The sequence below is a fragment of the Bos indicus x Bos taurus genome, chromosome 11 (assembly GCF_003369695.1).
Source record: "Bos indicus x Bos taurus breed Angus x Brahman F1 hybrid chromosome 11, Bos_hybrid_MaternalHap_v2.0, whole genome shotgun sequence".
Classification (NCBI taxonomy): domain Eukaryota; kingdom Metazoa; phylum Chordata; class Mammalia; order Artiodactyla; family Bovidae; genus Bos; species Bos indicus x Bos taurus.
In genome coordinates this window covers 15,737,910-15,764,273 of record NC_040086.1, presented here as the reverse complement: position 1 = coordinate 15,764,273, position 26,364 = coordinate 15,737,910, and the positions used below count along the sequence as shown (strand labels likewise).

Below are 26,364 nucleotides of genomic sequence, written 5' to 3'. Positions count from 1 at the left end.
GGGAAACTCTTCAAGAGATGGGAATACCAGACCACCTTAACTGCCTCCTGCAAAATGTGTATGCAGATCAAGAAGCAACAGTAAGAACCAGACACGGAACAACCGACTGGTTCAAAACTGGGAAAGGAGTACATCAAGGCTGTATACTGTCACCGTGCTTATTTAACATCTATGCAGAATACATCATGTGAAATGCCAGGCTAGATGAATCACAAGCTAAAATCAAAATTGCCAGGAGAAATATCAACAACCTCAGATATGCAGATGATACCACCCTAATGGGAGAAAGTGAAGAGGAACTAAAGCTCCTGTTTATGAAGGTAAAAGGGCAGAGTGATAAAACTGCCTTAAAATTCAACATTCAAAAAACTAAGATCACAGCATCTGGTTCCATCACTTCATGGCAAACAGAAGGGGAAAAAATGGAAACAGTGACAGACTTTATTTTCTTGGGCTCCAAAATCACTGTGGATGGTGACTGCAGCCATGATATTAAAAGACTCTTGCTTTTTGGAAGAAAAGATATGACAAACATAGACAGCATATTAAAAAGCAGAGACATCACTTTGCTGACAAAGGTCAAAGCTATTGCTTTTCCATAGTCAGCTCTGGATGTGAGAGTTGGATCATAAAGAAGGCTGAGAACCCAAGAATTGATGCTTTCAAACTGTGCTGGACTTCAAGTGCTGGAGAAGACTCTTGAGAGTCCCTTGGACTGCAAGGAGATCAAACCAGTCAATCCTAAAGGAAACAACCTTGAATATTCATTGGAAGGACTGATGCTGAAGCTCCAATACTTTGGTACCTGATGTGAAGAACAGACTCACTGGAAAAGAACCTGATACTTGGAAAGACTGAAGGCAGGAGAAGAAGGGGACGACAGAGGATGAGATGGTTGGATGGCATCACCGACTCCATGGACATGAGTTAGAGCAAATTCCAGAAGATGATGAAGGACAGGGAAACCTGGTGTGCTATAGTCCATAGGGTCGCAAAGAGTCAGACAAGACTTAGCGACTGAACGACAACTAAAATACATGAAAATGCCCAGAACTGAATGTGAAGACTGTTGCAGTCTATTCTCCTTGCTGTCTGGTTGACAATGTGGGCACATGGAATTAAGTATTTCTCATAGAATCCGAACAAGTAATTAACTGCCCTCTGTACCATTCATGAGGCAGATAAAAGAGAAGCACCTTATAATTTCACTCTATGAAAAGAAATTATTATGAAGTTCACCCATTTTCAAAGTGTTTCTGAATACTGATCCTAAAATGTAAACCACAGCTGATGTGACTGTCACAACTAAAATAGTTTACTACTTTTTTAGTGTTTTTCCAACTTCATTTAAGTGTAAATTACATATTACAAATGCTTCTAAGAGTCCAATTCAATGAGCTCTGACAAATGTAAACACATGCTTGTAACCACCATCACAACCAAGGCACAGGCATTTCTGTATCAATTTATATCTCTTAGGATCCACTGTTGGATTCTTACACCATTGCAAATGCAACATTTTTTAAAGGGATGAATGAAACACCTTTCTAAGAACGTTATTCTGTAGTGACAAACATCAAGTCTGGAGACATTTTCCTTTGTCTTTTTGTCTAATCTCCATTCCTGTTAACCTTGTGCCTTGGGTGTTTTAATTGCCATCAAAGAGTCAGTAAAGGAAATATGCACAAATACAATGAAGAAAGATAATAGCACAGAGGACTAAGTGTCTCTTACAAAGCCTGAAGGCATCAACAACTGGTTTATTCACTGGTTAACTGACCTTTGGTGTATCAAGATTCCTAAAACAAAATTTAACTGGGAAAAGGCTCTTAGATACAAATTCTGTGAAAATAATTCTTAAGACCAAACTTTCTGCTAATTTCATGATTTTGAAGTAGTTGAGACAAATGGGAATATTCTAGTCTACTGTTGGTGGATCTTTGCCATAAAACATGTATTAAAGGAAAAATCTGGACCAACCATTACCAAAAAATGTACAGGCATTTCCAATGCCCCCAAAGGTTTACTTGTACCCCTTTTCTGTGTGGCTGCTTCTGGTCAGCGTAGTGTTTTTGAGTCATCCTGGTTTGTCACATGTATCAGTAGCTCTCCCCTCATCATTGCTGAGTAGTGTTCTGTTGTATCAATGTCTCCTGATTTGTTTACCCTTCTCCTATGCTGAGTACTTGGATTGCTTACAGTTTTGCTATTGTGACTGACATTTTTATTCATATGCAAATCTTTGTGTTAACATATGCTTTTCCTTGAGTAGATTCTGAGGGGTAGAATGGCTGGGCCACACAGTAGATTTAACTTCTGAAGTTTTCTAATGCGGTTGCATCGTTTTACAATCCCACCAGCAAGGTAGGAGAGTTCCAACTGTTCTATATTTATTCTAACAGCTTCACAGCCATCCTAATGGCAGAGAAGGCAATGGCACCCTACTCCAGTACTCTTGCCTGGAAAATTCCATGGATGGAGAAGCCTGGAAGGCTGTAGTCCATGGGGTCGCTAAGAGTCGGACACGACTGAGCGACTTCAGTTTCACTTTTCTCTTTCATGCAATGGAGAAGGAAATGGCAAACCACTCCAGTGTTCTTGCCTGGAGAATCCCAGGGACGGGGGAGCCTGGTGGGCTGCCGTCTATGGGGTCACACAGAGTCAGACACGACTGAAGCGACTTAGCAGCAGCAGCAGCAGCAGCATCCTAATGGGTGCTGAGTAAGAGATCCACATTTAGATTTACCTTTCTTTCTTTGCTCTTTGGGAAACTGAGACAAAATAAGAAACGGCACCTCTGACCATTAGCATTATGTGAAAAATTTCAAATCAAAATACAGCAAGTAGAATACCAAGGATATGAATTTAAGGAACAATACTCCATTACCTAGTATGCCCTAGCATAATGGAAATCTATCAGCTTTGTTCACCTCTCCCTAAAATAATTTTCTTTCACTTTCCAAAGTCTAGGAGAAATAATATATGTGAAGAAAAGAAAGCATTTTTAAAAGTTCAAAAACAACTGGACAGATTTTAAAACAGTTCATTACATTAGAATCTGGTTTAGTTTACATATTTTTGCAAGACCTCTAGAAAGTAAAAAAAAAAAAAAAAAAAAAAGAGTAGCTGGAATATTAAGAGAGCCCAATGTGGGATTGTCCAGCACCGAAGCTGAGGGTAATATGAAAGAGCGACTTCTTCTAGGAAAGAAAAGATTTCTTGTAGGAGCTGGCCATCAGGCTTTAAAGAAAGCACCAGTCAGTCGTGGTCACCTCTCCACTGAGACTGCTGCCAGTCACCAACGACCTCCACTTTGCTAAATCCCATCAACTTTTGGTCCTCATCTTGCCTAGCAGCAATGTTTAACACAGGTTCATTACTCCCTCTCTGAAATACTTTCATCTCTTGGATTCTGGTTTTCCTCCTTCACTTGCCACTTTTTCTCAATCCCCTTTGCTTGTTCCTATCACCTCTTCACTTCTAAATGAGGGACCATGACAGTCTTTGGACCACTTCTCTCTTAGCTACATACACTCCCATGTGATTCCATCCAACTTCATGGCTTTAAACACTGTCTACATGCTGATGAATCCCAGCTCAGAACTTACTGCTGAATTCCAAACACGTAAGTCCAATTGCCTTTCAGATATCTTCATTTGGATAGTCACCATAGGCATCGCAAACTTAAAATGACCAAGTTCCTAATTCCCTCCACAAAGGCTTTTCATGGAACACTCCCCCCATAATCAAATGTCATCATCTCAGACTAGCTGCTGCTTGCCTACTTATTTAAAACTCTCCCTCCTTCCCTCAGCACTCCTCATGTACCCTACTTTAATTTTCCACTTAACATTTATTGCTATTTAACAAACTATATAGTTCACTTATTTATCATGTTTATTGTTTTCTCCCTCACAAATGAAATGTAAGCTACCCAAGGGCAAGACTTTTTTTCTTGTTTAGTTTACTGCTGTATATCCTGCACCTAGAAGAGTGCCTGGCACATCCTTGTCACTCAAATATTTGGGTTTTTGTTTGTTTTTGTTGTTGCTGTTGTTTTTAAAAATTTGCTGACCTAGTTTATTTATTTCTCTGTTGCCAGGTCTTAGTTGCAGTATGTGGGATCTTTAGCTGTGGCAAACAAGATCTAGTTTCTTGATCAGGGATCAAACCCAGGCCCCTAGCACTGGGTGCGTGGAGTCTTAGCCACTCGACTACCAGGGAAGTCCCAAAAATTTGTTGAATAAATGCATAAAAGAATAAATGGGGGATGACTTTGACTTGGAAAGAAATGTCAGAAGGTAAGAAATACCAGCATTTCCCTGTTTCGACTTGGTCTGCAAAGAAATGACCAACAGAAAGAAGGGCTACAAGGAAGACAGAGTATGAATCTTTTTCTCAGGCTTTGCAAGGGACTAGCATACAGCAACCGCAAGTTACTGCTCCGAGGTAGGCACAGGGGCAGAGACTGTGCCTGGAGGAAGACAAATCAGAGGCAGAGCCTCTGAGGACTGAGATGCCAAACACCTCTAATAACCAGGACAACTGGCCACACAGCATCACAGACTGGGTGGCTACTGAGTGTGCTGGAGTAGAGAGCACACGGAGATTAGCGCAATACTCGGGATTCTGACTCCCATGAGCAGTCCAGCAGGACTGCAGGATGACAGTGTAAGAAAACACAGTCCCTGCCAGAGTTATTAGAAAAATATTACACATGTAAATATAAACGCCAACAAGAAAGATGGCTCTTCCTCTCACAGCTGCGAGAGGCATGTGAACAGTCACAGCTCAGTTAATTACAGCTGAGTACGATTAGGAAGGGTTGGAAACAGTGCTTGTTGGGCATTAGCGGGCTGAAGTCCTATTATCGTTTCAAAGGGAGCTCTGAAGTATTGAATGGACTCCAGTCCTATTTATAATCCAGAACAGTAGAGAAATTAGCCCTGATTTGAAGAGTCTGATGATATGCTTAAAAAGAAGGTTTCTTTCTATCTTTTGAAGATAATCTTTAGATATATTTTCCAATTTATTGTAGGGATATGGGTTATTTCGGATGTTTTGCTTCTTGGGTTGATTTTTATGATTTAAATTTTCTTTTAAAAAGTACCCATTTCAATGATTTGATCCAATATATTTTAGATACAAATGTACTACTGTCTTTTCATGTTTTAATTTGCTCTATACTGCTCAAATCCTTTTGGATTTCTAATTTTTTCTTTCTTCTGAGATTTACACGAAATTGGTCCATTTTATTACGTAGCTTTTTGTTTAATCAATTTCTACTTTTCTCTTTTGTACCTCTCAAATTTTTCTTTTTCTGAAAAGAAGCTTTCTTATGGAACATATATACTAATGATGACAAGCAAGCTGAGTAAAAGTTTTTATTTGGCTCTTCACATAATGGTTTTAGAATAAAAAATATTAGCCTCCTGGTGAAATGGTTACACATTAAAACAGCCAAAATAAGAGGGATATATCCCATAACAAGGACCTATTGCCCAAGATTTAGTCAGTGAGCTGGTTATCCTCTTGGCTAGGCCAGGACACAGGGCAGACAGAATACATACTAGGGTCCGTGTTGGTTTTCAGTGCCTTGGCATGTGCCCTGCCACCTACCCACTTCCAAAATAGACCCTTCCATGACTGGTTCCTGAGAATACGACTGCCTCTTCCATCCTGGAATGCCATTATGTCGAATCATCAACATTTACCCAGATATTGTCGTGTTCCCCATTCACAGTTTTCAGAAAATCAATTATTACTCTTTCGACTTATCACTTGATCATCTGCCTACTTTTTCAATAGGTACATTGATTACAACTTTTCACTGGTGGTATTAACTCTTCAAAGAACATTACCACCTTAGGATAAAATCCTAGAAGATGATTCACTGATTCAACAACAACATACATTTTAACACCTCGGAAACTGCCCCTACTTGCCCTCCAGACAAGTTGTGACTGTATGTATCAAGTTCTCTGGTCAGAGCAGAAGGATGCTATACAATACAGTTGGTCTTTCCCAACCCTTGGAACTGAAAAGTATTTGGAGCCACTGAAGTATGTGTCACAAAACCAGTCACTAAACGAGCTTATTCTCATCTATAAAACGTGGGGTTCAGAACCTCATGCATATTCTACCTAACTGTGTGAGGCAAACTCTGTTGTGTTCACATTCCTTGTTTCACAACTGATAGGATCTAACAGTAGCAAATCAGTAGATAAACTGGAAAAAAATGCCATTACTTGGGTGGACAGTGAACCCAGAGAATTCACAAGCACCAGGCTGGTGACAAGTGGCTACAGCAACCCCGACCACCTCAGAGGGGCTCTGAGCCAAGGCAGGTAGTGAAAGTGGGTGAAGACTCACAGTGGGATATCTTTTAGAAATATTTTATGTGAAAAGCTCTAAATTAAAGTCTGACTTTTAAAATTTTACAGTTATCTGGAAAATTAACTCATCTTTGCTTACTTGGACCGTTGGGACCACTTGTCCTGCACCCCAATGGATGCTATACAGAATGAGATACTCAGGATAAAGTATCCGTAGCTGAGAAAAGTTACACTGCTTCTTTACACACTTCGCTGGCATAACTTTTCTTAAAAACTGCTCCGAGCAGGGCAGACAAAACCTGGATCCTCGCATTTCTTTGCATTATTTGTGTGACCTTGGGCAAAATATCTCACAGGGATCAAAAGTCCTCAACCGTGAAGTCAAAAGTATGGGGTTGAGGACAGAAGCCAGGATGATGTTCAGACTTCCCTGATCCTGATTCTGGCATTTTATGATTCTGTAACCAAGAGCAACTCTCACCTTCACAGTGGTCTCCAAGGGCGGATGCTCTGTAACCATGGTCACAGACGCAGCGGAAGGAGCCCTCCGTGTTCCTGCACTGCCCGTTACTGCAGAGATGATGGTGCTGGCACTCATCAATATCTGTGAGCAAGAGAGTAAAAGGAAACTTAGAAGTGGTGCTTTAAAAGGGAGGTTTTTAAAAAATAGTTATTTGCCTGTGTCAGATGGGATCTTCGTGGCCGCATGCAGGCTTCTCTCTAGCTACGGTGTACAGGTCCAGTTGCCCTGCAGCATGTGGGATCTTAGTTCCCCAACCAGGGATCAAACCTACATTCCCTGTATTAGAAGGCAGATTCCTAACCACTGGACCACATGGAAATCCCTAAAAGTGAGTTTTTAATCATTCACGTAAAGGAGATCTGTAAACCATCTGATTTCTAATTCATTTAGAATCTTTATCATGTGACTCAGACTGAGCTCTAGTAAAAAGGTCACTCATTAATATTTCAGTAGGGAAACCCAGATGAGCAATGAGCTAAGAATCTGTACACATGTATCCACTGGGCACTGATGAGGGGCAAATGCTTGGCTGTAATCTGGGAATCACAATAAAGCTTCTTAGAACTCCTTCTAAAGATTCAAGTATAACACTCTGAGTTTAAAAGCACTATGGCCTATGATAGCCTAAAGCAGGGATCAGTAAGCTATAGCCTACCACTACCTATTATTGTTAATAAAGTTTTATTGGAAAATAGCAGCACACAATGGTCCTTCCCTGCTCTCAGCCTATCTGATACCTACGTTTGCTTTGAATCTTTCTTCCTCGATGCTCACATCTTCTGTAGAGATTATTTGTTCTGTAACCACAACCCTGAGCTCAGACTCACACATGTGCCTGCATCATATCCACATACAAAAGGCAAAGTAATGTATTCCATATATTTCATCACCTGCTTTGACCATTAGATTTTAAGTTTCTTGAGGCAGAGCCCATGTCTACCACGCTCTTTACTGCTCTTCAGATAACCTAGTATTTTACCAATCAGCGGGCACTTAATTCATGTAGGTCGCTGATAAACTTTGTTGATTATATTTACACATATGGGCCTACTGGCAACGTGATTATTTATTTTTAATTGAAAGATAATTGCTTTACAATATTGCATTGGTTTCTGTCATACATCAACATGAATCAGGCATGGTATACATATGCCCCGCCCCTCTTGAACACCCCTCCCACCTCTTCCCACCCCTCTAGGTTGTTACAGAGCCCCAGTTTGAGTTCCCTGAGTCATACAACAAATTCCCGTTGGCTATCTATTTTACATAGGGTAGTGTATGTTTCCATGCTACCCTCTCCATTCATCCCACTCTCTCCTTCCCCCATCCTCCCATGTCCATAAGTCTGTGCTTTCCGTCTGCACCTCCACTGCTGCCCCACAGATAGGTTCAACAGTACCGTCTTTCTAGATTTCATATATGCGTTAATACACGATATTTTTCTCTCTATGACTTACTTCACTCTGCATAATAGATTCTAGGTCCATCCACCTCATTAGAACTGACTAAAATGTGTTCCTTTTATGGCTAAGTAATATTCCATTGTATATATGTACCATAGTTTATTTATCCATTCACCTGTCAATGGATACCTAGGTTGCTTCCATGTCCTAGCTATTGTAAACAGTGCTGCAATGAACAGTGGAGTACGTGTGTTTTTATTTCTTTTTTCTCAAATTTTGGTGTGACCCTATTGCTAACCTGGTGAGTGATTCTCCCGTGTCTGACTTCTCTCTTGGAGTGACATCACAGGCTCTTCAAAAGAAAGGCCTGTGAACACGATAGCCTTATTATATTATGTGTGGACCTCTACTCTTACCATACATTCATTTGCACAGTCCAGTATTCATAAAATAAAGAACTTTGAGAGGGACTAGAATTAAGAACAAATCACCTAATTAATCTGTGTACATGAGTGTGTTTGTATGTGTCCGATCAGTCTTCACCGCTAGGTTAGGTACTGTAATGACTTTCCATATTCTAGAAAGGGATAATAGAAGAAGGTTATGATACTATTGGTAGATCGCTTTATAGTATCATTATACCTTGTCTCTTTTATAACACTACCTCAGGAGACCTTTCTACTCATTAAATATCTTAAGTTTACATACAGACATGGATAGAAATTGCTTCCTTATAATAAAATAACTGATTATGTGCAGTGTGTATTCTGTTCTTAAATGACATTTCTTGTCAAGAATTCTGGATATCTGTGCTTGTCACAGGCAATACCACAGCATCTTTAAATTCAGGAAACATATCCTCCTTCCTGAGAAGTACAGTACAGTTAACCCTTGAATGATGCAGAAGTTACAGATACTGACCACCGCACAGTCAAATGTCCACATTTAACCTGACAGCTTGTCTTCTGTATCCACGTTTCTATATCTGAGGATTCAACCAACCACTGATGGTGTAATACTCTAAGTATTTACCAAAAAATCTGCAAATACATGGACTCATGAAGTTCAAACATGTGCTGTTGAAGGGGTCAACTTGTAATTCTGTATGAAGTTCAATGAAAAAAACTAACTTTTTAAAGTCTAAGGTCAACCCCAGCAAGGCCCAGAACCCTCACTGTCACCTGTAGGAACAGAGCACACTGCACAGACTGTATCCCTGAGCACAAGGCAGACACTATTTCAGTCTGCCTGAACAGTCTTCTTTAGTGATTTTTTTTTTTTAAGGAAGGAATTTAAAAGCTTAATGCACACAAAAACTAAATCACTAATATTCCACAATGTAATACCAGGCAGACATAATTCCTTTAAGTAAATGTTAATCCTATTGTGTGAAACTTTCATGTAATTTTAATAGAATTGATTTTCTGCATATAAGGAATTACACAGGGAGCAACCATTTTTCTTTCCAATAGTAATGCCAGCCACTGATCACTAATACCATATTTTTCAAATTCAGCCTTTTTAAATCCTGTTTCATTGATTTCCCTGACTTAAGTGTAAGTGCCTTGCTTTCTGGCACAATAACACAATCATCTGGGTAGTTTCTCAGGAACACACTGACACATTTGCTTTACTGAGTGCACATTTTTTTAAGGCAGGTGCCTTAAACTGAAATCACAGCAGTTCATGTTGCCACACACCTACCTTCACATTGGTCTTTTGCTGCTGACAGCTGGTAGCCCTGCCCACAGGTACACCTGAAGGAGCCGTCGGTGTTTTTGCACTGCCCATTCATGCACATAGTCCCTTGCTGACATTCATCAATATCTGTAAACACAGTGACAATTGCTTTACATTAAGTCTTACATCTAAACACCTATTGGCTCAAGTTTGAGACCCTAATCCAAGCTACTGCCTTCTAAGCCTCCCATTTCCAGGGTGGACTTTTATGGCATGACCCAAACAACAGAAAATTTTCAATAAACATTAAAAAAGAAGTTTTGCCCCCTATAATGCATCCTAGGGTTATTACTGCAAAAATAATAGTACTTCTGCTATGTGATGCATGATATATTTTAATTTGAATCAGCCCACCGATGTTCTTCATATCAACTTCAGTGTGCTGGACTATAGAAAACAAATAATTACAAATAGATGATAAATTATGATGAAATAAAAGTGCGTTCAATACAACATCAAGCTCTTTGCCATGTCTCTCTCTCTCACTCTGGGTATAACACAAACATAATAGGAAATATTTTACAGTTGATAAAGAAAGAATCTCAAGCACAAAACAATGGCTATGAAGCAGCTTGCTGACCTATGGAGTTTCAAGAAAGAAGGCAGAATTAAAGCTCTACCAAGAATTTTAGAAATAAAACCAGAATGGAGGCAGTTGTGGAGGGAAATAGGCACTTGTACTATATTAGAAGAAGCTGAAAAAGTGTAAGATCAAACAGTTGTGTTAAAGGACACTGAGCTCATTTTCAAAGTAACAAGGAGAGCCAAGAGAAATGATCCTGTTTTGATGACAGATGTTGGAAAGTCAAAGAGAAAGTGATGAGTGAGGAGTTTTCAAAATACCTTGCGTAAACAAAAAGCTATTGACTGAGAAAGAACGTAATTCTTTGTAAGTGTTCTAATCGTGGAAATGAATTCACATAAATGAAGAAAAGACTGGACTCATCAGTAACTTGAACACGAGGCTGAAGCAGCACTTATTTTCTGAATGTTTTTGTTTGGACATGAGGTTGATCCAGTTTAACTGGGTGACTCTGTCTTGTCTTGTCTATGCAGATACAGCCTCAGAATGTCCTGCTGAGTAGCTACTCAGTGTGTGAGAGTTCATGATGATTAAAATGTGGTAGTATTGAACTTCACCACCTGCACTATAGGTTTGTTGTGAGAATTACTGGAGAGAACGGATGAAAACACACCAGCCCTATACTCAGAGTGGGAGAAAGAAGTCCTAATCTAAAAAGGAAACCAGGTCCCAAAGATTAATGTCTGACTATTGCTTCCTTGGAGAAGGCAATGGCACCCCACTCCAGTACTCTTGCCTGGAAAATCCCATGGACAGAGGACCCTGGTGGGCTGCAGTCCATGGGGTCGCTAGGAGTCGGACACAACTGAGCGACTTCACTTTCACTTTTCACTTTCATGCATTGGAGAAGGAAATGGCAACCCACTCCAGTGTTCTTGCCTGGAGAATCCCAGGAATGGGGGAGCCTGGTGGGCTGCCGTCTATGGGGTTGCACAGAGTCGGACACGACTGAAGTGACTTAGCAGCAGCAGCATTGCTTCCTTCCGAAAATATCCTATTATTTAATAAAATGCATCTACAAGTTTTTGCCAGGAGAACTCAACCAACTGCACAGTCCTTTCCCTTAAATATTACTGACAATTACCTGCTTCCTAAGCAAAGTTGCATTTAACCGCCAGTTAGGCATTATTAACCTTTTGAATTTTACCCTGATACAAGCAAGGTGAGTCAGGTTATCTCACATAACCTGAAAAAGCTCACATTGACTATTAATGTATTCAGAGTTCAGGAATTTGTTTCTGATTTAATTTCTTCTAGCAGTTAGTTTACTAGAAACTTTTGTTTCACTTCTTGTGCAATCAATCCCTTCTTTTGTATATAATTCCTAGCTGTCAACCATTGACTACCAACAGAGAAATTAAGAATTTTGTCTTGTGAATGATTCAACACCTTTCCAAAACACTCAGTCTACTAGCTTTTTAAGTGGTCGTCAGCAAAGAGGAGCCCACATCATATTTTCTTTCAGCACATTTTATAAAATACTTGAGACATCAGTTCAAGAACTTAAGACCAACAAAAGCTCATGTAGCTGGTTGGATCTCATGTAATGTCTGACAACATTTTTAGTGCTTTGGCCTCTTTCTGATTTTCTCAAAGAGGATGACAAACTAAGCATTCCCATGTGAAGATGTCTGCTGCAAGAACATACCCTCCATGCCAAGTACTGTCAGGGTACACCAGACATCCTACATAAGTTACTCATTTATGTTGGGAAGACTGTCAGAAGTAATTCATTATAAGTAATGATACATACATTTGGAATAACTCCAGGCAACTCTGTTATCTTGAATAAGGTGATCTCTGGGTCTTTAAAAGGACCAAGGGGAACGAAGGCAGCATAATTCTATGCATTTAAGGAAAAAAAAAAAGCATCTTTTCCTTTATTGATTGAGATATAAAATTTCTATACAAAAGAACACTTTCCAATAAAATAGGCATGTGGGACAAATGTCTTCTCTCCCTTGTGCCAAGGGATGAATAGAGAATATTATATTTCATAAAAGGTACTTTTCTTTAAAGGACTTTTTGCACATATTACTATGATAAATTCTGATAGGAGTTAAAATAGAGGCTATCTCTAGTTATTTATACATTTAGGACATATACCAGTAAAGTGTACAAAGAGATGCAGAGATACAAAAAGATTCAAACAAGTAATGGATTAATACTGGCTTGGCTAAAAAGTTTGTTCAGATTTTTCTGTAACATCTCAGGAAAATCCAAATGAATATGTCAGCCAATCCAATACATTAGATAATGTATTAATATTTACAACCTGAAAAGAGTTAGGGAGGTGAAGACACTGATAATAGTTAGGACTATCAACAGAATGAAACTGGCAGTTACTGCAGTGCTGGAAAACAGATTTATGTTCTGAGCAGAATCTGGCATCTGTAAGTTGATGTCGTTTGGGAAAGATTAGAAAATAAAGAGAAAGGATGTCATACAATGTATTATTGTGAAAAGGAAGGACATTGGGGAGTAAGAAACACAACCAGTGAGTATGCAGGTTTCTCAAGCAGGTGGTGGGGACCTTGCCTGATCTTATCCCAGGCTGTAATGGAAAGACACCGGGAAAATGAGAGAAGAGGGCACGCTTAAGTGGCAAGTGGAGAAAACAGTTCTTTCCCACCTCCAAGTTTTGATATGTGCTGCTTCCTCTGCCTACTAAGGTTCTCCCCTCTGCACTCAATATTTTAAAACCAAGTTCAAATAGCAACACCTCTGTAAAGCCTTCTCAGGAGCATGCAAGTAGAATTAGTCACACAGTACCTGGCTGCAACAGGACTTTGCACATGCCTATTACTTGGTGAATAACACCATCCACCACAGAATGTCATGCTCTGCCTCTGCCTTCTCTCATCCTCCACGTATTACCTCCATATTTCTCCAGTATCTCGTTATCCTATTATCTCACACAATTCTCACATCAACCCTCCTAGGTGCCATTACTGCTACCTTCCTGCAGATGAGCAAGTAAGGCTTGGTGAAATGAGATTACTTATCCATGCTCACACAGCTCCAGGCTATCCAAACCAGAATATGATATACTGCATTTAAAAAAAATCCAAAAACTAAACTCCAAATTTATTTGGATTTCACCAGTTTTTCCATTCAGGCCCTCTTTCTATTCCAGGATCCTATCCAGGGGACCACATCATGTTCAGATGTATTATCTCCTAGTCCTTCCTTGTTTTAACAATCTTAATTGCCTTGAGGATATGGGCCAGGAATCCATAGTATGTCCCCAATTTGGACTTGCCTCGTGTTTTTCTCATGATTAAGACTGGAGTAAGAGGTTTTTGGAAGAACAGCAAGAAGGTAAAGTGTCCTGGTCCTCATATGTCAGGAATACATGACATCACTGGTGACTTAACTTTCATCACTTAGTACTTTGTGAACTCTAATTAGCTGTTGCAGCTATGCATCTCTTTCAATGAATAATACATCTTTGAGAGATTATAGTCTCTTGGTAACATATGCAGTGCCTGGAATGCATTGGTTCCTTGATACACTTGACAGAAAGGATGAATAGAAGCAGCCGCCCTGCACAGTGTCCCAGAGACTGGAACATACAAGTGTTCCTAGGGGGTGATAGCAATTGATGGTGTGAATTATGGAGTGGGAAGCAGACAGATTAGAGAGGAGCAGGCTCATTTGGGATGGCAATGCCAGGAGGAAGAAGGTGGTCATGAGTTATTCATTCAACATGTATTAACTCTGCATTTTCCCTCTACAGCATTTAATTCCTGAATTTTAGAGATGACATGATTTTGGGAAACCTGAGATTGTTTTTCCAAGGTTGTACAGTGGATCACTGGAAGATCACATAGAAAAATTCAAATGTCTATGAATCTGCCCGTGGAAGATGCTTCAGTTCTTACAGGTCTATAGTAGGGTATCTGTTTACTGTTTCCCTACCACAGTGACAAATTAATTACCACCCTGCTGCTACTGCTAAGTCACTTCAGTCGTGTGCGACCCCATAGATGGCAGCCCACCAGGCTCCCCCGTCCCTGGGATTCTCCAGGCAAGAACACTGGAGTGGGTTGCCATTTCCTTCTCCAATGCGTGAAAGTGAAAAGTGAAAGGGAAGTCGCTCAGTTGTGTCCAACTCTTAGCGACCCCATGGATTGCAGCCTACCAGGCTCCTCCGTCCATGGGATTTTCCAGGCAAGAGTACTGGAGTGGAGTGCCATTGCCTTCTCCCAATTACCACCCTAGACCCTTCACTTTCACTGAGACAGCAAAGAAAAGAAAAAGGTTTACTTATTTCCTCTTCCTTCCTTTGAAAGAGCATCCTTTAAGTATAAAAGTGATGGAAGACAGCAGAAAGGAAACAAATTAACCACAGAGAAGATGAAAACTTCTTTAAAATTACTTTAAAAATTAGAGAAATCATGGGCAAATTACACTAATATTCTAGAGGAAAGTGTATATATTAAATATATACATATATATGTATCTGTTATATATAACATGTTCATATACACTGACTTAAAAACTTGACTAATGGTAAAACATATTAACAAATATACAAAAGAGGAAATACAAATGCTTAACAAATACATGATTAAGTATGTAATAATAAGTGTTCACACATTTTAAAGTTAGAAAGTAGTGTTCTATTGAAATAGTTAAACACAGAGCACTTTGCCCAATTATTCCACCTTTACAAAATCTGAAGAACAGAATGAAAATGCAAAAACAGCAATACACTGGAATATTACACTGCCTTTAAAACTAATGTCTGAAACAAGTTATTAATGAAAGATGCTCATGATATACTATTAAATAACAATAAGCAAGACTGAAAACTGGACACAGTACATAATCTTAATGATACAAAACATCCTTGAGATATGAATATCCACAAATGAGGCTGAGAGATTATCTATTTTACCTTTCTGCATTTGCTACATTTTCTATAGCAAATGCATTTTTAATAGCAATGTTATTAAAATAAAAAATTATATATCACATAGTTTATCTATTTAAACTGTACAATTCAATAGTTTTCAGTATATTCACAGAGTTGTAGAACTGTTTTTACAACTAGAAAAAAACTAAATAGATCTGTGGTTTATAGATGTTCTCAAAAAATTCACTGTTTTTCTCTATGTAAATAAATAGGAATTTAACCACCATGAGGATTCACTTTCAGAGACCAACCAACATGTGCTCTAGGAAGCCCAGTTAAATAAATGACAAGTCGTATGGTTTCCTTTCTTAAAGCTAGTTGCGCTAACACGTTTTTAAGTGTAGTTCAAATAAAATGAGAAATCTGATCGCACTACTTACCTTCACAGTGCTTGTGGTCTGGAGTTGGGCTGTAGCCCTTGTGGCATGAACACATGTAGGATCCTTCAAGGTTGGAGCAAGTACCATTTGTGCAGATCTTTGGTTCCAGGCATTCGTCCACATCTTAAAGAATGTGGCATAATGGAAAAGAGGGGGAAAAAAAAGAAATAAAACATGAATTATTTGAATGTGGTTAGAAATGGAAACAGTGGGTCTTCAAAAGAGGGGCAGATTCTTTAAGATAAGCTTTCGAATTAGCTCTTTAGGAGGAAAAGAAGCTCTGGTATGAGGTGCACATATAATGGTTTCGTGGCTTTATTTACTTTCTGCAAAATAACTCTAAAAAGGAACCAAACATGCTCTGAATAAATTCAGTGGAAGGCTTACTGTGGAAGAGAGGGAGGAAGAGAGGATAGCTGTAGAGCAGCATCCCCTACAAGATAAAATATTCCAAAGAATCACAGATGTGTGGAGGTCTAGTTAGGGAGCTGATGAATTTCAGTAGAATGTGAGGCATCACTGAAGCAAGATACATGACTCATGACTCTGGGAAACTGTGGGAAAATCTGTAACAGGTGAAAAAAAAATCTTTCAAAAATTCTAAGATGGCATTGAATCTGATTAAGAAAAAAAAAATCTAGGGGACAAACAAAATAAGACTACTGGGTAGTCTGAAGGTGGAGTACAGGCAGAAGAGGCAGATAATGTAGCTAATGTTTATCAAGCACTGACTGTCTAAAGTCACTGAAGGCTTTACATATATTCTCTCACTTAATGGTAACAAAATCCACATGGGCTAACAATTCACAGAGGAAGGACCTGAGATTTAGAGAAGTTCAAAGCTTCTCACATAGTTGTCCAAGGTCCAAGGTCACATAGTTAGAAATTGATGGCTCAGATTTGAACCCAGTCAGCCTAACTCCAAAGACCATCTTTTAAACCTGACTATGAGGTTCTGGCATAGGCAATGTTAAATCTAGAGATGGAAACAGTTGAAGAGAGAAAGTATGACTTTGTTTTTATTATTTGCTAACACAGCATTATATCAATAATCATTATCTAATCATTCACTGATCTCATTCAACAAACATTCGTTAAGCTCCTACTAGGATACTGTTAATTCAAAAGGAAAAATCTGAGTTCTGTGCCCGATCTGAATGCCCCAGGGTAAGTCCACTGTATATTGCAGTAAAAAGGCATATAATGAGCATAAACAACCAAAAATTTAAAGAAAAACTTTAACTACAAAAAGTACCCAAAATACACAAAGCATCAAAATTTATGCTTAATTTTACAATGGCCTGGAGAAAGGAACGGCAACTCACTCCAGTATTCTTGCCGGGAGAATTCCATCAATAGAATAGCCTGGTGGGCTACAGTCCATGGGGTTACAGAGAGTCAGACACAACTGAGTGACTTACACTTTACAATGGTCTATAACTTAATCAAGGTCTTTCATACATAAAGCAGAAAACAGTGGAGAGGGAAAGGCTCCTGATTATATCCATTTCATTTCACGATGCTCACCACAAAAGCAATACAGCTTTCCACTTCAGTATTAACAGAGAATCATGAACACATTAGCAGAAACCTAGTTTTAGGTCAGCGACCATTCATTTGCATTGTAATTCACTAAAATGAAATCTTTCTTATTATGGAATTCAGAAATAGAGTATTATCAGTAATTATCATTAAATAATGCACAGGGACATCTTGTACGTGTGCACCATATGCATACTGAAAACAGCCAAGTAACTGACACTGCCTAGGTATTCTACTGCACTTTCACAATATCACTAATTATGGTAAAGTGACCCTAACTCCATGACAAATGGAAATATCACTTTCAACTGATCAATTATCCAACCTTTCTTTGGCTGTGGGAGTCCACTCTCGTAAATACTGAAAGCAAACTACTTGAAAGAAGAAGCCAAAGATCGGAGCCAAAATAAATAAAGGGACAGAATGAACTTAGATACTAGGCATGGAAATTCCAACAGCAATGTGAAAATGTTATGTCTAGGTTCTGGTTTGGTTTCAAATATGTTAAGTTGAAAATTGTATGAACTGCTCCCTTTAATCATACATGGACCAGAGACTGCAGAATAGAAGAGTAAAATTAATTTCTAAGACCATATTTTCTCTTGAAGCAAATTAACAGGCATTGCAGATTACCATTCATGAGATACTTGAATAAATTCTATTTTGCCAGGCAACTACCATGATTAACAATGAACCAGAACACTCTGAAATATCTAGGAGAGCTTGATGTGTTTATTTCCTTCTTTACTTGCCACAGTCATAACTGCATGGAACCAGAATCCTGTGGATAGAAGAGTTTGAATAGTTTGAATTGAATAAGTACATAAGCTTAGTGGCACTTATGCTCTTAAGGAAACAAATGTTATATAGTAAAATATCATTAAAAATTCTTTGATTTAGACTCAAAAGGCAGATATATCCAGCTATAAAATAAGTTAGTCATGGGGATGTAATGTGCAGCATGGTGGCCATAGTTAACAACACTGAATTGCATACTTGAAAGCTGCCAAAAGAATACAGTTGGCCCTTGAAGAACATGTGTTTGAATTACATGAGTCTACTTACACACAGCTTTTTTTTTTTTTTTTTCCAGCAGAAAATACTACAGTACTACACAATCTGCAGTTGGGAGCAACCACAGATGCAGAAGGTGAACTATAAGTTACATGCAGATTTTCAGCTGCACAGAGGGTTGGTGCCCCTAATGCCCACATTGTTCAAGGGTAAACTGTGGGTCTTAAAAGTCCTCATCACAAGAAAAAAAAATGAAACTATGTATGGTGATGGATATTAACTACACTTATTATGGTGATCACTTTGCAATGTATACAAATATTGACTCATTTTGTACACCTGACATATAATACTCTCTCTCAATTATACCTCAATCTTAAAAAAAGAATATATAGAAGGAAGGTGTCTAAAATGGAACCTCATTTGGTGGATGCAAAAGAAATGAATACACTCAGTTTTGTATCTTTAGCCAGACCTCTCTCCTTAACTGCTCATCCCCACACTTTGTTGGTTAGTCTACTGGGACATCTCTATTTGATGTCACTCAGGCACCTCTGAGTCCTCATGGCCGAAACATCTTTCTCTTGCCTTCTCTCTATGCTGTCTCCCGGGTCAATATAGGTTACCCCTATCCATTTAAACACACAAATCAGAAACTTGGGAGTCATCCTTTCTAGATTCCTTCCTCTCTTTCTTTCCCCACATTCAATTTACTACAAAGTCACATAAATTCTACTACCCAAATGTCTCTCAAATACACCCAACTTTACTTCATTTTTGCCACTCCCAATCTCTCATATGGGTTACTGGCATCGTCTTTTATCTCTCTATTTAAAGTCTTTCCCTATCATATCCATTATCCAGCCTGCAGCCAGAACAATCTTTCTAGAACACAAATCTGGCCAATGATGTTGTTGCTCTACTTTAAAAACTTTCAATAGTTTCCAATGTTCATCAATTTAGTCAAGGATACAAACTTGTGGGGCCCTGAGTGGTACCGACAGAAGGTCAGGTTCCCACAGTTCCTACCTCTAACCCTTGGGAGAAACAATGCCATAGGAAACAAGGTGGTCATATCTACCCTATCATCCGTCACCGATTATCCACCTCTTACCCCAAGTCAGAGGAAGATGATTGTATCTATGTTTTCTATATTGGAGCTCAAAACTCATTCTAGCATTACAGTCTAGCATTACAGAAGAGCCATATCACCCAACTTCTTACACAAATACATGATGAGTTCAAAAAGGACACTGTCCATAGAAAACTGGGTTACAAATTCAAAAAACCAATTTACCAATGGGACTTGGGGACATAATCTGGCACTTGCCATTCAATAAATTAATTAAACCTCCCACAGCAAGGAAGTTCCCAGGAGTTATGAATCCACCTCACTATACTATCATCCACTCTGAATTGATCCTTCTTGTCTACAATACCTTCATATGTCTCTCACAAATGCCTGCTGAAAACTAGATATTCCATGAGTACAGGATTTCCTGATCTCCTTTCCTAATAATCCTATTAGAAGAGGCAGTCAGGACAGTCTGGCATAATTTGTGTCCTTAGTGAACCCTGGCTAATTCTTATGATCATCACATCCTTTAAAAAATGTTTCACTTCATCATTGAAATCCTGCAGTCTACAGTTCTTTGTCAAGAGCAACATGAAGTTCAATGGTCATTAGTTCCTGAACTCCACCTTCTTTCTTCTTTGGGAGAAATGAGCACATTAATCTCGCTCTAGCTTCCTGGCAACTTTCCATCCTCCACAGTTTCACAAAGATGATTCCCAGCTGGCCAGCAATCCCACCTGCAAATTCTCTCATTGCCTTGAGAGGTAGTTCATCTGGGTCAGGAAGCCTTTTGAAATTTCCCTTTTTAGTATCCTGGGAACACGCCAGTCTGCCTGAAGCCCTTCCCTGGTGGGCGGGACCTGTAAGGTGCTGAGAACATCCAGGGGCCACCTTCCCATGAGTCAGCCCATGGTGGTGCTGCCCCCTATCACTCCACCCATCAGTTCCTTGAGGTTGGTCAGAACTGGGTCCAGGGCAAGAGTTTACCTGCATTGCTTCATTTACTTTCAATGAGTAAAGAAAAGATTTACTTCAAAGATTGACAAGGTGAACCAGTCATTTTTCTGAGACCATTCAGCCTCATTTAATTCCTTAATGACCAAGAGACTTCCATGAGTGAGCACCATTTGATACGGAATGAAAAGTCTTATTCCATCGCCACAACTACATGAAAATACAGGATTACTCCCAAGGCAAACATTACTTCAATCATCCCTCAGCTATTCTTCACACATCATCTTTATACTAAAGATGATGGGAGAATACATTTGACAGAAAAGCAAGCATGGTAAAAATGAAAGACAGACTCTGGTTAGGCCAGGACAATCACATCCTCCCCTCACTTGCACTCGAGGTATATAGTAAGTCCTTAGGATCTCACCCTCTGTCAGTTCTGACCAAATTTAAAAATGTGCAGTAACAGAGCTGTCAATGAAAATATATTGTCTGTTCCTCAAAGATTCATCACTACTTTTTGGGAACTGGAAAACCAATGCCAATGGTGTGTGCATGCCAGATGAAAATCAATCCACTAATCTCAGCACATCACTGGCTTCCTATCTCAGCTTTACAAAAGATCATTTTGTTTTCTAGCAAAACTCATCTGGGCTACCTTGGACAAGTCTGCCATCTCAGACTCTCGAGCCAAAACTATTGCTGCCTGCAAGGGATGGTTCCAGTTCACATGGATCTTTCCTATGGACTTTAATTTTCCTTACTATCTCAAAATCGTATTGCGCTGTCCTGTGATTTTCCTGGGTGTACATGAGAGGTATATGAGCTACTACATAAGACAAAACAATATTAGCTTTGATGCTAAAAGATGAGGGATCATGTCCTAGCTCTGCCATTTATTACCTATGATGGGGAGCTATCCCATTAACCTATTTGAGAATCAATTTCTGTACCACAGGTAACTGTAAACTATTAACATATACAGTTATTACAATATACATAAATTATAACATATACAGAAATTATTACAATAACTAGGATTCCCACACAGGCATATTTCCCACCTTCAAAAGTAGTTTTGGGGGGTTTCTGTTGAGATATAACTGACATTAAAACAATATGTAAGTTAAGCACCAAGGATATAATGGGCAACATAGAGAAATACAGCCATTATTTCATAAAACCTTTAAATGGAGGATAATCTTTAAAAATACCAAATCATTATGTTGTCATATGAAACTAATATAATACTGTGAATCAACTATGAAGTGAAGTCAAAGTAAAGTGAAAGTCACTCAGTCATGCCCAACTCTTTGGGACCCTATGGACTATAGAGTCTGTGGAATTCTCCAGGCCAGAATACTGAAGTGGGTAGCCTTTCCCTTCTTCCAGGGGATCTCCCCAACCCAGGGATAGAACCCAGGTCTCCTGTATTGCAGGCAGATTCTTTACCAGCTGAGCCACAAGGGAAGCAGTGAATTAGCCATACTTCAATAAAAGACAATACTGTGCAAGCTTAAGGGATGCTTTGACATCCTATCTCAAAATTATTAACATTTATTGGAGTATTACTAACACTTCTATCATGTCACACAATTATCATTTCTTTCCTGATGAAGACAATTAAGTTCAAGTCTCTTAGCAACTTTGAGATTTCCAATTCAGTACTGTTGATTATAATCACTAAGCTGTGCATTTCATTTCCAGGGCTTACCTACTAGTTGCAAGTCTGTACCCTTTAATAACATCTCCCCAACTCCTCTACCCTCACATCCTTATGACGACCATCCTACCTTGTTATGGTTTGCTTCTTTACAACTTCACATCTTTTCTGGCATCTAACAGATCTTGTAGACAGTGTGTGCTCTGTGGTCAGTCATGTCCCAGCTCTTTGTGACCCTATGGACTGTAGCCTGCTAGGCTCCTCTATCCATGGGATTTTCCAGGCAAGGGGAGTGGGCTGCCATTTCCTTCTCTGGGGATCTTCCTGACCCAGGAATCAAACCCACATCACATGCATTGGCAGGCAGGCTCCTTATCACTGAGCCACTTGGGAAGCCCATATGAAGGCAGGTGCTCTACTAAACTATTTATTGACTGATTAGAAGATTCCTTTAGCACTTAATGATTCAGGGATAAGACTGATCCTTGCACATTATCTACAAAAGGTAGACCTTGAGCTCAGTTGCCATCTGATATAAGAACAAATGTAGGACTAAAGTCTTCAATTTCACTTAAGTCTATGAATATTCATATATTCCATAAAGGTTAACAGTGACTCCTAAAATCTGAAAAGAAATCCTAGGGTGAAAAGAACTCCTAGAACAAGGAGCTCTCCATATCTATCCTGCAAGTTTTCTGTACCTGGTTTTAGTTAAGATTGCAGCTAGCCAGTTGTCAAGTGATTTGAATGATATGAAGTTCTTCAAATGCTGAAGATCTACTACATTTACAAAACTCAAATGGGAGTCATAAACTCATCATCAACTTAATTATGGCCAACAAAGAAGGATTGCTTTGATTAAAATCTCAGAAATTTGTGTTCCCGAGTCACACATATTTTGTCACAAACTCAACACAAAGCAAGGTAATAAACTCAAAAACAGCTAGCTGACATATCTACCAGGTGATAGATATTGTATTTTGTGAAGGTGAGCAAAGAAAATGAAGCCAAAGAAAGATGTTAGTACTGCAAAAGTGGAAACATTTGTTAGGAATGATCAATCTTCCTGCAGAGAAATCTTGTGATTCTCAAGAAGTATATTTCAGCAAAACAAAAATGTTCAGAAGTTGAAAGAAAACTAAGATGAATTAAATGTATAAGAGAAAGCTTCTATGACAGAGAGTTAAAAACTCTGTGAGATGAGCTTAAAGAAAGCCAAAGAAAAGACAATTATCCACAGAACTCTGACATATAATTTACTTTAACAGATATCAGTTATTATTCCATTCCCTTTCTTTCAGGACAATGGAAATAAAACAGAGGTAACAGGATTGGGGAAGAAGAATGATAACGTTTTTGTGTTAGTCGTTCAGTCGTGTCCAGTTCTTTGTGACCCCACAGAGTGTAGCCCGCCAGGCTCCTCTGTCCATGGAATTCTCCAGGTAAGAATACAGCTGGAGTGGACAGCCATTCCCTTGTCCAAGGGATCTTCCCAACCCAAGGACTGAACCCAGGTCTCCCACAATGCAGGCAGATTCTTTACTATCTGAGGCACCAGGGAAGCCCAATACTACATTTAATTCTGATAATAAACCCTATGAAGAAAGTACTTCGATTTCCATTTTACAGATATTAAAACTAAGCTTCAGAAAGGTCATATAACCCAAATCTGCTCAAATTCAGGGAAACGTGATCGATATATCAGAGTTACTGAATATACCTTTAAACAATTAAATGTTAGAGAAATTTCCTTTGGGAGATGGCTGTAGTCAGGTTTGAATCAGGCCAGTTTAACTTTCCTGAGACAAGCGAAACATGTAAATTGAGGACTTGACACATTGGCTTCTTTCAAGAAAGATTCTGATTGAAAGCAGCCAGAGAGAACTGGCCAGAACTCAAGGTGATGAAATAATTCTAAGAGGTGGAGATCGCATGGGCAATAGCTCCAGGCTGAATGTGAGGTCCAATGAATACAGTGCTCAATGATGAAAGTGGCTCTCAAGAGAGCACCGAAATCCACAACTTGAAAGAAGCAGCTTCATTAACAGAGGAGCCAACAAAGGTTGCCAAGAAAGCACTGAGGGACAGATATAATAAACTATTGAGAATGAAGGATCATGTGCCCTGAACTAAACATAGCAGGTGTGGCCTGGGGGTTCATGCTAGGGAAAAGGATGAACCCTCAGGCAACACTTGCTAACATTTTACCTGTTTCTGCACCAAACTCCTGCTCTAATTCATAAATTAAGGAGCAGCACCAAATAGTAAGATACAGTATACATGGCATGAATACAAAAAGGCCATTAACGGTTTCAGTAAGTTCACCATTTAGTTAGGAGAAAGTGTCACTGGCTTTAAATCTCTGTAGAATAGAAGGGTCAAAATGGTCATTCTTAATTCTTAATGAAACTGTTTAACAGAAAAAAGAGCCAAATGGACATCAAGATCGATGAGTTTTAAATATATATATAAAGCATAATGCCAAAGAAAGTATTACTCTGTACAACAATGTCTAGGTTTAATTATAATAACTTAAAAATATGCTGAGAGAGGAGAGTGGTAGAAAAAACGGTTACTAAGATCTACAGAACAGCCCTGCAAGGTAGAGACTGTCATCTCTCCAGATGAAAACTAACAAATGCCCTGTGTAGGACTTTTCTCCAAACACTGAGATTTAGGAATGCTTTTTTTAGTCTTTCATGTTCTCATACATTAAAAATTGAAGGAAAAAGTCTCATCAATGTACCCTAAGGTGTCTGTACTAAAAGGATAGAGGAAGCCTCAAACTAGTCACATTTAACGGTTAGACACAAGAAGAGTTGAACAGCAAGGAACACTTGGTGAATCATTTATCATTTGATGCTTTCCCTGACCTCCATAGAAGCTCTAACACTCTCTAATCCCTTAGGCTGCTTTTTTCCTTAATGGGATTCATCACCCTGACATACCCTATACTCTACTTTTTGCCTTGTGAGCTCTAGAGTCTAAGTGCAATGAAGGGAAGAAATTCATTTTGTCCACTATCAATCCCCAGGGTCTAAAACAAAATACCTGACTCATAGTAGGAATACAGTTTTCAATGATGAAAGTGGCAAAGAGAGAAATAAATATAGGTCAGGTTGTGCTATGGATGAGCTCAACTCAAAGACAAACTTAGGTAGGACTATGCCCTCTGAAAAGTTTAGAGTAGCAGAATTACAAAGATGAGAAATAAAATGAATAAAGCAACAAAGCCAAAAAGATATGATGGGGTATTCATGAGCATTGTCAGAGCGCTGTGGAAAAATCCAATCCATTCATTGGCTCAATCTGAACAGAAAGGTATTCTGCAGTATCTGCTTTCCATCACATTCAACTTTCACACTTGAAAGCTTGACTGCCATAAAATATTAAGATGGAAAAATCCATTTTGGTACAATCTGCAAAAGCTCACAGGAGAAATTTACAAAAACTGCAAGTTCAAAATGAGCAATGGATGGCACTGCAATTACATCACAGACAAGAAGCTTGATCAATAGATGATACAGAACCTAAAACTCTACCCAAAGCAGAAGGAAAAAAGGACATGGCCTATTTGTAATGGGAAATGTGTGACTTTAGTTAGCAATGCAAAACTGCTTGGCCAAGTGGCCAAGTGTGTAACTTGGGGTGAGTAACAGGGTGACCTAATAGCTTTGCTTATGATTCTGCTAATCTGGTTGGCAAAGTGAAATTGCTGCTAAATGAGGTGCTTTGTTTCTGTCACTCAACTGCAGCAGCACGGTCATGATCAGATTGATTGCACACATCTAGGTGTAAGAACTCATATACTTTTATTCCCCAACCTGGATCCACGCAGGATGTTGTGGAGAGCAATCACTTGCCAATTTGGTCAGTCATGTTCCATTAGTAAATCCATGAATCAGGGCTGCGTTTATGCCATGGTTGTGAATTTTAGTTAGTTAAGGTAAAGTTCAGGCTCTACTTTTGGATTATAATATGCATTGGTATGTGAAAATGAGTATAAGAATGGAACTTTGATAGGCAACTGTGAAATTTATGCCAAACGGGAAAATTAAAACCACACGCACTTTCTGACCAGCACTGATTATATAAACAAAAGCTTATCAAATAGGCAACTAATAAACAAACAAAAACAACTTCTTCCCAAAGATCAACACCTCACAGCTCTACTGATAGAGACCCTTGGGAATGGGCATAAGATTCAAGGCAGAGGGCCTCCTGCACCTGG

General features: G+C 39.0%; 1 protein-coding gene across 8 annotated transcripts in view; it reads right to left on the bottom strand.

The window, feature by feature from the left end:
- LTBP1 (latent transforming growth factor beta binding protein 1) overlaps window positions 1-26,364 on the bottom strand; it is a 456,565-nt gene that overhangs the window by 100,053 nt on the left and 330,148 nt on the right. For all 8 annotated transcript variants that reach the window (XM_027554980.1, XM_027554982.1, XM_027554981.1 and 5 more), the window contains 3 exons: window positions 15,886-16,008; window positions 9,966-10,088; window positions 6,817-6,939 (listed from right to left, as the gene is read on the bottom strand). In XM_027554980.1, coding sequence (XP_027410781.1) covers window positions 6,817-6,939; window positions 9,966-10,088; window positions 15,886-16,008 — 369 coding nt within the window. The remainder of the gene's footprint in view (window positions 1-6,816; window positions 6,940-9,965; window positions 10,089-15,885; window positions 16,009-26,364) is intronic.